General features: G+C 32.7%; 1 protein-coding gene across 1 annotated transcript in view; it reads right to left on the bottom strand.

Annotated features, from left to right (window-relative positions):
- The window catches only part of LOC107495863 (probable pectin methylesterase CGR2), a gene marked incomplete in the record, with an annotated part of 3,829 nt that extends 1,003 nt beyond the window's left edge, over positions 1-2,826 (bottom strand). Inside the window, 6 exon segments of the mRNA XM_016117071.3 lie at positions 1-20; positions 414-788; positions 1,787-1,828; positions 1,939-1,978; positions 2,373-2,609; positions 2,723-2,826. Coding sequence (XP_015972557.1) covers positions 1-20; positions 414-788; positions 1,787-1,828; positions 1,939-1,978; positions 2,373-2,486 — 591 coding nt within the window.
- Between the last annotated feature and the right edge of the window lie 10,140 nt (positions 2,827-12,966).

The raw sequence follows: 12,966 nt of genomic DNA on the forward strand, positions 1-12,966 counted from the left end.
CTTTTGTTGAGTCGGAAAGCCTACATCAAGAGAATACTAGATCAAGAATCCAGTCAACAAAGAATCATCACTCTTAGCGACTGTTTAGAATTTACCATCAAAGAGATTATATATGATATGCCTTAAGTCATAATGGAAACAGATTTTTAAGTGTATGGTTCACATGAAAAACACTTCTGCTCTTAAAAACCAATACCGTTCTTGATCTTAGGCAAGCTCAGCAATATGAATCAATTGATACAATTGAGCAACACCAAAAAATGAACAAGAATTCTGGAAATGCATGCCCTACCTTCCCTTCCCAATGTCAGGTTATAACTATAAATCTTCTCTATTTAGTGCAGGTTTTAAAGGGTTATTACATTGATGGAAGGAATCATCAATAACTCAAAGATTCTATAATATGCTCTTACCAGTAAATATCGCTATACCATCTGCTGATACCCTTGCCAAATCAGGAAGTGTTTTATTGAGGTATCTGGGAGATAAGTAATCCAGAGCATCTGAAACGACTACAAGGGAGAAAGATTTTGGCCTGTATGGAAGAGGAAATTTGATATCTGCCACACGCACACTGCCTCTACGGATAAGTGCTTTGCAATTACTATCGGCATCCTCTATATCATACGGTTCAATACCCCAAGCTTCAGTTTCCTCCTGCCTTAACAATTTGGAGACCACAAAACAACTATCAGGTCCAACATGCAAAACTTTATGCATGCTGTCTCCATATGCTTTCTGTAAAATAGGAATGGCTTGTTGGACCTCTCCACTGCACAAATAATCACCTGCATTTGGAATTTATGAATATTATTTTGACATACATAGATGGCAAGCTAATTACTGATAGATAAAGCTGGCCAATTGTGCCAATTCAAATGAACAAAATCTTGATGACACGGAACACTACATAGTCGTCACTTTTACAGGCATTAGGATGGAGGAAAAGGAAGGAAGGAGAACGTTGTTTGGATGTCTACAAATGAAGGATGAACATGTGATATCCAACCCGTATCATCATTAAATAAAATATACAAAATTTAAAGGTCCTCCATGTATGAGGATTTTGTCAAACTATGGGAAGGAAAGTTGCAATAATCTGTTACTCACTTTCCTTCTTTTTCCCCTTAGATTGTTCCCTCTCCCTTGCCACAAAACGTCCAAACTTACAAGATGCAATGCTATATTTATTGTTCAATTCAAAACAATGTACATGAGCTATTTATAAAGTGAAAAGGATGGCAGAAAATGAAATCCATCTAGTGAACAAGGTAACCAAGACCCACAGTGAGATAAGCATCTTAAGTTCTAACATGGCACCTTAATATAGATTATGATTTATTGAAGTACCATAATTCACAGTAACAACCAACCCCAAACTACAAAGTGTTCAATAACACTTCTTCATATAACTTAATAAAGTACTGTAGGCCAAAAATTGCACATAATGCAGCAAGCCGATGTTCAACTTCAGATTAACATCAAGGAGAAAGTAATCACAGGCAATTAATCTTTCATCGCTACTTAAGACTTCTTAAGAGTTGGAAATCCATCAAGGGAGTTACAAAACTTCCCTACTAGCATGACATAAAGGTGTTCCTTAACTGGGAAGTAGCTTTCCATGTAAACCATGACTCATAATCAATACTTTAAAAGTAAAGTAAAATGCAGCGGAATAATGAAATCAAATCAAGTTAAAAACCACAATACTATATTAAATGGTAAATAACTTGAAAGTGAAACAAATCATAACCAAGAGGACAAGGAAATTAAAATTGAAAATTACCTTCAATCCTGCTAACAGAATCTAAGTGACCACCAGATCCACCTATAATATATTCATAACCAAAAATTAATAAGCTCTGTTGCTTGTCATATACAGAAAACAAAAAGTTCATCACAGCAACAAAATGAGAACAATAACGGATAAAAACAAACCTGATCCCTTATGCATATAGACAATGAAAAACAGACCACCCTATAAAAAATAGCAAAAAATCAAAGCCAGAATCAGAACCTCACCAAACACACAGAGTACTGAAAAACTAAACTGAACACAAAGAAAATCTATCAAAGGCATCTCTGCAAATATATTATATCTTATAATTATAATATTGTAATCTATATATCCAAATCTATCAGATGCAATCCTAATCAAGCATTGTCGGCATCAAAAGTAATTTAGCTACTTTAAGATTCAAACCGCATTTAGCTACTTTAATTTGTGGTGCACTATACTCTATCACTATACCAAATCTTAGCTGGTTTAGATAAACTCTCTATCAAAGTAAGCCGAAAATGTATAAATCCAACAATTGCAATGTGAAACTTGAAAAAGAATAAGAATGAATGAAAGAAAGAAAGAAAGTCACCAAGACTACGAGGCCAATAGGCAAAATTGACGAGGACCTCGATTTCGAACTTGAGAACAATCCACCGCCACTGTCTCCGAACCTTCTCGAAGGATTCACCGGCCTCCGAGACATCTCTTCCCGATTCAGTTACTCACCACCACCACCACCACCACAACAACAATAATAACAATAATTTATTATTCTTCTTAGCCTTATTATTATTATTGTTGTTACTATATACTAGTATTAATCAATCTGAAAAAAAAAGGAACAAGATTATAACATCAGCATTGAAAACAAGGCAACTAAAATCAAAGGAATGAAACTACGTGTTAGATGCGGTAGGAATCGAAGAAATGGATCCGTACAATGGGAATTGGGAGTGAAGAGTGCATAATTGTGAGAACGATGGAAGAGTTAGATCTGAATTATGCGCGTCTTGTTCTGTTCTGTTCTGTTGCTTGTTAAATTGCACAGACATGTTAAAGTGCATTACACGTAATAAAGTTATAAAAAATTATATTATAATTTATAAAAATATTGTTAAAACAAATAAAAGCAATATTAGTTTTTTATTAAAAGGTAAAAATTCAGTTATGTGAAGTTGATAATTGAAAGTCGTTAGATGATTTAATTGATTTGACTAAATTCTCAGCTATCAACTTCAAGTGAAGTCGACTGCACTTAAGTTTTCACCTTATTAAAATTGTGTTTTGAAAAATATAAAAGTGATGGAAAATGCTATTTGTAAAACAAAATTCAACTTTTGGTCATTATTTAATTATTTTTAATTAAAACATATTTCTATTTTTTAGATACATATTTATAATTAATATTAATTTAAATTTCAAAAACTAAAATTTCTCTATATTTAACACGATTTTTTTCCTTCTATTATTCTATCTCGTTCTCCCTTTCTTTCTTAAAGTGGCGGTAATTTCTTTTTCAATTATAACCATCTAAAATTATTAACTTATACAGGAAATATTTTTAAAACACATCCAAAATCATAAGTGATACACAAAATATTTCTAAAACACATTTAAAATCATAAATAAAAAATTTAAACCCTTGCAGGCTGTAATTGCAGATATAACAGTATTGACAATTTGTGGATTGTAATTCTTTAAGTTGTTCTTCTACCTAAACCATTCTCTAATGCAAATTAGGATGTTGTACATGGCATGCAAAATCAATGTAATCAAATAAACGAAACAGTTAATTATGAATCACTTTCTCTTAAACACATCCAAAATATCTGAGATTCACTTTCGACGCATAAAGATTAGCGACACTGGTGATGACTAACATGACGAGGAGTAAGACGAAGCGAGGCTACTGACTGAGTGGCCACCTCCTCATTATCGTTAGCTTGCCACCGTGATCTTGGTTAGCCGCTCTGATATTAATTTGTGTTGTGATTGCATAATGTATAATTGATTTGTTCATTCAATATTCAATTTTTCATAGATAAGTAGTCTTAAATTTTAATTTATGAATTGAAGTCCTGAGATTTTTTTATAATTTTTTTTACTTTCATAACTTATTGAGATGATGGTTATACTGCAATTTGTGGTATTGAAATCATCACTGCTTGCATTTATCTAGCTGTAGAAATATGTGAATTGAATTACTTTTGCATTGTTTGTGTATTCTATGAATTGAATCTGCGAGATCATCCCTGCTTGCACTCAGGAGTGGAACTAGATGAAATGTTAGACGAATGTAAAAAATATTTATACAATAAAATAAGACTAAAATAAAATTTTAAAGGGATTAAACTAAAATTTACATATAATCTATATATAAAAAATTAAAATTAGGGGAGGCCATTGACCCCCTTTTCTTGTATCTGATTCCGTCCCTGCTTTCACTACATTTTGTAAAATTCCAAAAAGACTACGTTTTGTAGTCACGTAGATTTGAAGACTGAAAAATTATTTTTTTAGGCTAGAAAATTGTTTATTTAGGTATATATACTACTAAATAGTAATGAAGTAGCCTTCTCTGTAATCTATTTTGGGTTAGCTTTGTTTTGGTTTATGATTGGTTTATGGAAGGGTTTTGATTTAAAGAAAAAGAAAAAAGAAGTAGTATAAGTATTTTTTTATTATCAAAATTTTTCAACTTTTGTATACTAGATTAAAGAGACAATAGTTTAATTAATAGTACATTTCTTGCAAGGTTTATTGAAAGGATTTAATAATGTTTTGAAAGGATAAGATAGCAGAAAGTGAAATCTACCTATAATATTGGATCACACTGTTGGACTTCTAAAATAATAGTATTATATAATAATTATTATTTGCTTAATGTCTAATGTTATCTCCATCTGTTGTATTAAACTTTTTTGCAGTTCCTTAAAAAAAACTTATTTGTCTAAACTTATATCTTTTGTTTTAGAATTGTGTTTAGTTCGTTTGTATATAATGTATCTTAACTTACATAAATTTAATATATGTATATAAGAATATGTTATGTTATAATTGTTTGTGAGATTTTGTTTTATTAAATATGTTGGATGTTAGAAGTTGTCGTTGCTAATAAGTAACGTTTGAAATTTTATATTTTGAATTGTAAGTATGAAGTTATGATTAGATAGAAGCTAATATTATTTTGTTTGAAAATTTAGGACTAAAAGCCTAAAATGGATTTGACGTGGACACCATCAATTCCTAATTTGATGAGCACTAACAAGATAAACATGCTGCTGAATTATTTTAATGACATTGTGCACAAAATTTGAATTTTTATGAGTTGCATTATGTCTCTATAAAGAGACAGAGTTCAAAGTAAAAAATTCTAAAACCCAACTCCTTTGTCTTTGTGCCTTTAACTTTAGAGATTAGAACCACTTCAAAAGAAGTTCCACCGTTCAGATCACTATAGTAATTCTATTTACTTAAAGAGCCTAATTGATCTTGGCTTGGCTACTTATTTGACATAGTTTGGTAGAATGACAAATGAGAATGAAGTGCTTATTCTCTTTGGTGACATGCCACACACAGATGTGTATTTGTTCAATCTTTTGTTGTATTTACTAGAACGTGTTAATCTTATTTGTTATTATGTAGAAGTTTAAAATTGAATTGATATTATACTTTTTTTTGTTTATCTATATAAATAATGGATTTTTTATTTATTATCCTATCTTTCTTTTTAAATATTATAATCATGTATGAACAAAATAATTTAGCTGTGATGGTTTTAATATATTAAAACTGTTCAGTTACTCACGGTTAAACTAAGGCTACAATTCATTTAATAATGTTGATAATGAACATAATAAAAAAGTACTATATTCACTTATTAAGGAACTTAGACACAGTTTCTCTCTTGCTCCAAACTGTGTATACTTCAACTTTAACCCTTTTAAACCGAGAGGCTTCAACTTGTAATGGCACTCTGTTTTGCTTGGATTCTTTCCAATTGACACTGTGGAAGTGTGGAGTGTAGCGACTTGTAGCGGCACTCTGCTTTGCTTGAATTCTTTCTAAGTGACACTGTGGAATATAGCGACGCACATTACATTATTAGTCCACTAATTAAACAACGCTAATTTGTTGGTGAGAGATAAAAACTTTTATACGACTAAAAATGATTTATACATTATTTTTTATGCCTTTTTAGACTCTTACAAGGTCCCAAGAATTAATCATCAAATAGGACGGTTGAGTTCATATCAAATAGAGTGGTTAAAAAATACGGCCAAAACAGAATGCTCCCATAACATTTAAGATGTATTTGTAAATATGGCCTTTATGCTCTCTTCTACTCTACATTTCAAAGACTGAAAAAGGTTCTTCAAAGGCTTGGCAGCTTTGACAGCTTGATTATTCATACTAATAATGCATCATGATTTCTTCATCTACTAAACTTCTGATCTTCAACCCGCTTGTATATCTCATTAGCTCGATCCTTTAAATAAAAAACCAAATGCAACATAAGAGGATTAAAATATTTATTAACATCAGTAGTACTCAATTTCAAACAATCAGTAGTACAGAGGTAATTTTCCCTCTTGGTACTCATTGCTGCTCGGCTAACATCAGTAGTACAGAGGTAATTTTCATAGTTTCTTGCCAAATTTGTAACTTGATTAAGCACGCTATCAGAGTTGGTTGAAAATGAGATCATTCCTGTTTTTTCCAAGCTTGGTTGCAGGTAGTTATGAAAAGAATGGGCCATCTGGTCTCACTTCATGGAGGTCTGATTGAAAGAATCGGTTCTGCAAATTCCTAGTTACCAGGCTTTTTCAGGTTCTGTTGATAAAAAGGGCAATCACGCAGAACATGGAGCAAGGTTTCAGCATTATTTGGACATCGAGGGCAATCGACCACCTCTGTAAGCCTTTTTCTGAATCTATTTTCATTTGTTAGTAGAGAATTTTGGGCTAGCAATCAGGTAAAGGCTCTCAGCCTCTTTGGAAAGTGTAATTTCCAAATTTTGTTTGAAAGAAAAATTTGTGCTAGAGTTAGGATGAACCACTTCCTGTGTGATAATAATGTTATCCGCACTAGTTCTTCCGGAATAAAGCTTGATTGAGTGTCCGAGATCAGCTTATTCATAAGAGGTTTCAAACTTGTGGCTAGCAGCTTAGTGACAATCTTATAGCAAACGTTACATAAACTTATAGGTCTAAAGTGCGCAAAGTTTTCTGGGGTTTCAATCTTAGAAATAAGAGAAATGAGAGTCTGATTGACACTGCTAATACTCTAAGGATCCCTGAAGACATCTTTAACCCACTTACAAACTGAAGGGTCGACCGTGTCCCACGAGTGCTGAAAAAACTTCGGAGAAAGCCCATCAACACCGGGGGCTTTGACTTCTTCATCTATAGGGTCCTTAGATAACTGATTCTATTCCTATTCTAATAACGATGGAAAAATCCTGAAATAGGAAAGGGAAGAGGAGAGGTAACGTTAGGACTAGAAAATAAGTTTTCGAAGAACTCCACCCCTAAGGCCTTAAGCACTTATGGGTTGTCAGTCCAGGTTTTATTATCAATTTTGAGGGACGTGATTGTGTTTTTTCTCCTTCTGCCATTGGCTTTAAGATGAAAATAACTAGAATTTTTGTCACCGAAGTTGATAATATTACATTTAGACATATGAAACCAATAAGTTTCTTCTTGAACCAAAATATTATCATACTCCCTCCAGAGCTCCTTTTGGAGCTTATCAAGGAACAGATTATTTTGAAAGGAGAGACTTTTGTTAATGCCCTCTAACCGGGCTAAAATGCCATTTTTTTTTTCTAAAAGTATTTCAAAAAATCTCTTTATTCCAAATTTTTGCTTTAGTTATAAAAGAAGAGATGTTTTTGGTTAAGGAGTCCTGAGCATTCCAAGCTTCATTCACAAGGTTAGGATAATCTTCATGCAGAAGCCAGGAAGCAATAAAACAAAAATGCTTATTAATATTTTCCGGTTCCGCAAGCTGAAGGTGAATCAATATAGGAAGATTGTTAGATTTTAGCTTTGGCAAATGTTTAATTCCTATAGCTTGATAGGTTTAACTCCATCTAAGATTGCCAAGAACTCTGTCAAGTCTCCTTTTAACATGACCCGCTGCCAGGTGAAAGGAGGACCTGAAAAATTAATCTCATTGATATCACAGTTAGTAGTACATTCAATAAACCTATTAGTATCCAAGGATATATTAGAGCTATCCCTTGAGTCATTAATAGATTTGATGGAATTAAAAATTTAAAATCTCCACCAAGACACCATGGACCGTGTATAGAGACTACAATCTCTTCTAGTTTTAACCAAAGATCTTTTCTATTGGTAACGTTCGGGCTTTCATAAACAGCAGTGAGGAATCAAGGATCCTCATTGTTCCAAGAAACTTTAAAATGGATAAATTCATTGTGTATCTTCAGAACATTAACATCCCAAATATCCTTATTTCAAAGGCACCAGATGCCTCCTGAGAACCTCTCTGCCTCATTGATGCTCCAAGTATCAAAACTTATTCTTTTAATAATGTTTTCTACCTTAGAATCTGAGACCTGGGTTTCAAATAAACAAATAAAAGAAGCATGATATATGAAGCTTAAATCTTTAATAATAGTAGAAAGCCTTTGGCTATGGCATTTAAGATTCCAAAATAAAATATTTCTATTAATCATCATAAGATAATAAAATATTTCTATTACTAAAACTCTCTCTCAATCTGATTATAAAATCGCTAACGAAAGGCAGTTACATATTAATTATTATTTTTAGTCAAAAATAATTAATTTAAAAAATGTTCATATAAAAATATTAAATTAAATATTTCTATATATATATGAATTATGTAGGATATTATATAAAATACAATATATACTATAAAAAAACATAAATGATACCCTTATTTTAACTTCTAATTGGTAATTTCTAAACACTAGCTAAGCTCTAGCTGTACTCAAAGGCTCTAGACCAACCCCAAACTGATGGGAATATTCTATACCATCTGTCCATTGGTACGTCCCATACAGAGTAATAGGTTCTATCCTTTAACCGCAGAACAACAACTTTATCCGGTAGGTGTATCAATAAGGGCTTGTTTGGGTGAGCTTCTAAGAAAAGATCTTTTTTCGAGTTATCTTTTTTTAAAAGATCTTATAGAGAAGTAAAAGTAATTTTATGTTTGGATATCTCATGTAAAAAGGTCTTTTATCTATCAATTATGTTTGGGTATAACAATATAAAAGTACCTTTTTGTTTATTTATTACATGAAAAACATCTTTTTTTTAAGGAAAAAAGATCTTTTAAAAAAAGATGTAAATTACAGCTTCTCAAAAAAGATCTTTTTTTGATTTTACTAGTACTTTTACTTTTACTACTAGAAATTTGCCAAACACGTTAAAAAATAAAAAAAGATCTTTTTTTAACAAAATAATGGCGCCCAAACATGCACTAAATTCATGTTTCTCATTATCTTCAATGAGATGTATTATACTGTAAATGTATCTGTACCTTACAGAAAATAAGTTGTAGCTTCTATAAGTATAAGGGCTTTCAATTATATCAAAAGCAGTTTGAAAAATTAAAGATTGAAGATCAATGCTGTACATGTGAACCCACCTTAGTGAAGAATAATCTTCCTTCAACCGAAAGACGCATACAGAGAACTCATTAGATTCAAATCCAGTCAAATTCATATAACCGCATGCAGGCGTGAGAACGTATTCATAATGACAAGGTTCCGGCGGCAACGGAGGCATGTCATTCTTCATGCACTCTTCCTTCGGATCAAAACGCACCGTTTTGCTTCGGATCCAATAAATTGAGTCCTTGAAATAGGTCGCCCTATGGAAATCAACGGAGAAGGTAGGCGGGAAGGAACACCCGCGCTTCCACACACCGGATTTCGAAGAGTAAATCATGGTTTCGAAGTATTCATTATTCTTTGAATTTACGCCATCAAAAATGCAGATAATCTTATAACCAAGAAAACGCATGGGATCAAAAGCTAGAGAGTAATGCAAATTTAATGAATCAAACCATGAAAATCAAGAGGGTAAGGTTTTCTTGTCTTCGGTGGTAGGGTTATAGATAAAAGCGGCGTCTTTCGATTCGAGTAGCATCAAACCGTTGCAAGATTGTATTATCAGTGAAGAACGTAGATTGGGGTTTTTGGGGAAGAATGATGAAAAAGATGAGCGGTAGGTTTTCTTGTCTAAGTTGAAGAATTTCACTTCCTGATATGATTCAGACATTCAGTGTCAGGGGCGAGATCTAAGAACAAACCGAAAACTCTTTGTTTTACTGTGGCGTGGCAGCGGTTGAAAAAAGGATCAGAGATGAGAGAGAGCCACCGCTTGGAGACACATTTAAAGGTTATGATATCTCTGAGAGGCACACGAATAAGAATTTGAGTGAGTAAGTAATCGTTTCCTTCAATTGTTTCCGGTAAAGAAGAGATTAATTCTTTGTTGTCACTCATAGTTGTTCTTCTGTTTCCGGTATAAAAGAGATTAATTCTTTGTTGTCACTCATGGTTGTTCTTCACTTTGCTTTCAATCTTTCACGAGTATGTTACTGTCTATATATATCTCACTTTCAATTTGGATAGGGAGCTAAGCAAAATAACTTTTGAATTTGAGAAAAGATAGAGAAGAACGTTTTTTTTTAACAACGTAAAATAAAAAAAGAAAAATTCATTTTGATTTTAAAAATTAAATTTTGAATTAATGAGATATTATTAGGGTATAATTAGAATCAATTCATGTCAATTAGTATTATTTATATGGGTTTCACTAGACAATAAAAAATTTGAACAACATAAACAATGAGCTGATTTGTAGGTTACAAAGGATTAAAAAAAAAAACCACCCGAGATCAAGTTAAAAAAATTTCTTTTAACTCTACTATTGGAAATTTTAACTATCCTCTTCCCTTTTAATTCTAATTAAACTTCCTTCTAATCCCTCGACTGTTGTATGAAGAACAAACATTTCATTTACATGAAGAATAAACATTTCATTTATATTAAAAATAAATATCTCATTTACATGAAAAATAAACATCCACATGCCTATCAAGGAACAGATTATTTTAAAAGGAAAGACTTTTGTTAATACCCTCTAACCGGGCTAAAATGCCTTTTTTTTATTCTAAAAGCATTTCAAAAAATCTCTTTATTCCAAATTTTTGCTTTAGTTATAAAAGAAGAGATGTTTTCGGTTAAGGAGTCCTGAGCATTCCAAGCTTCATTCACATGTTCAGGATAATCTTCATGCAGAAGCCAGGGAGCAATAAAACGAAAAGGCTTATTAATATTATCCTGTTCCGCAAGCTGAAGGTCAATCAATATAGGAAGATGGTTAGATTTTAGCTTTGGCAAATGTTTAATTCCTATAGCTTGATAGGTTTAACTCCATCTAAGATTGCTAAGAACTCTGTCAAGTCTCCTTTTAACATGACCCCGCTGCCAGGTGAAAGGAGGACCTGAAAAAATAATCTAATTGATATCACAGTTAGTAGTACATTCAATAAACCTATTAGCATCCAAGGATAAATTAGAGCTATCCCTTGAGTCATTAATAGATTTGATGGATTTAAAATCTCCACCAAGACACCATGGACCGTCTATAGAGACTGCAATCTCTTCTAGTTTTAACCAAAGATCTTTTCTGTTGGTAACGTTCGGGCTCTCATAAACAGCAGTGAGGAACCTAGGATCCTCATTGTTCCAAGAAACTTTAAAATGGATAAATTCATTGTGTATCTTCGGAACATGAACATCCAAATATCCTTATTCCAAAGGCACCATATGCCTCCTGAGAACCTCTCTGCCTCATTGATGCTCCAAGTATCAAAACTATTCTTTTAATAATGTTTTCTGCCTTAGAATCTGAGACATGGGTTTCAAATAAACAAATAAAAGAAGCATGATATATGAAGCTTAAATCTTTAATAACCACCTTTGAACAAGATGCATCCCCATGGGAACTCATCATGTCACTAAAGGTAAGATTCTTATCCTCACCTGCTGGTGTCACATAACCTCCCTCTTTGTACACCTTATATTGATCATTCAGCATATAGCTAAAACTTCTCTGTTTACCCCTGCTTTTATTAAGAACCTATTCTGCTGCTGTTTTTGTTTCATGAGAGTTAGGGTTACCTAGAGTTGCTTGTTGTTTTCCTTTTTGATTAACTGGAACATTCCTCTTGGTTTGATTAGTGGAGATAGCGCCTTTTTTATTTGAGACAGAGCTTTGCAATTTGGTTTTTTGCATGGAGGAGTGCTATGGGGCAGCAGAAATTGTGATATATAGCCATCAATTAGGCATCATAAATGTGTTTAACGGTGGAAGATTACATCCAATGGTGCAGGATTACTTATTTTACTTTTGATGGTTAAATGCTGGCCAAATTTTAACAAAATTGCTGTTCCCCTAGACTTTCTCAAATAGTTACTATTCATAATCCCAAACCTAACAATCTAACATGCAAAAGAGAAATTCTAGAGGGATAGCAATTTTGTTAAAATTTGGCCTATTTTTTGCCCTTGACTTTTAGGGATTTCCTTGCCTTTGTTGGCTTGATTATTTCCTTTTTAGTTTTCTTATTCTATTGCTTTCCTCTTCTAAAAACTCTTTTAACGACCATCCAAGTTCCAAAAGGAGAAATCTGTTGTGACTCCATGATCTGCGCCATTCGTGAATTATTTTCTTTAATAGAAGTAGTCCTCATTAGCATGAAATCGCATTAAGAAAAAATTTTCCTCCAAATCTGTAACATTAACAGCACCTTGCTTCGCCCATCTCTTGTTAATCCACCTTTCCATAAACGGAAGACTAACTTTCTTGTCCAAAGGTTTAACTATGAGGGTTTAGGATTGAAAGGAGATTGAAAGGGTGTCTCCTCCTCTTTGTCTTCATTCATCTTTACTTTCTTTGTGCTCTTGTCCGTTAGATCTTCTTCTTCCTTTGAATGTTTCTCAGAGTCTTTAAGAGAATTATACTGTATGTGTATCGTATAAATAAGTATTTTTCATCAATTATTATTTCATTTTCTTTTTCTGTCATGGATCCGATAATTTGTTTGAAGACTTATAGGTGCATCGAATATCAACGCTGTGCATGAGAACTCAGTTTGATGAAGAATAATAGTCC

The sequence above is a fragment of the Arachis duranensis genome, chromosome 6 (genome assembly GCF_000817695.3).
Source record: "Arachis duranensis cultivar V14167 chromosome 6, aradu.V14167.gnm2.J7QH, whole genome shotgun sequence".
Classification (NCBI taxonomy): Eukaryota; Viridiplantae; Streptophyta; class Magnoliopsida; order Fabales; family Fabaceae; genus Arachis; species Arachis duranensis.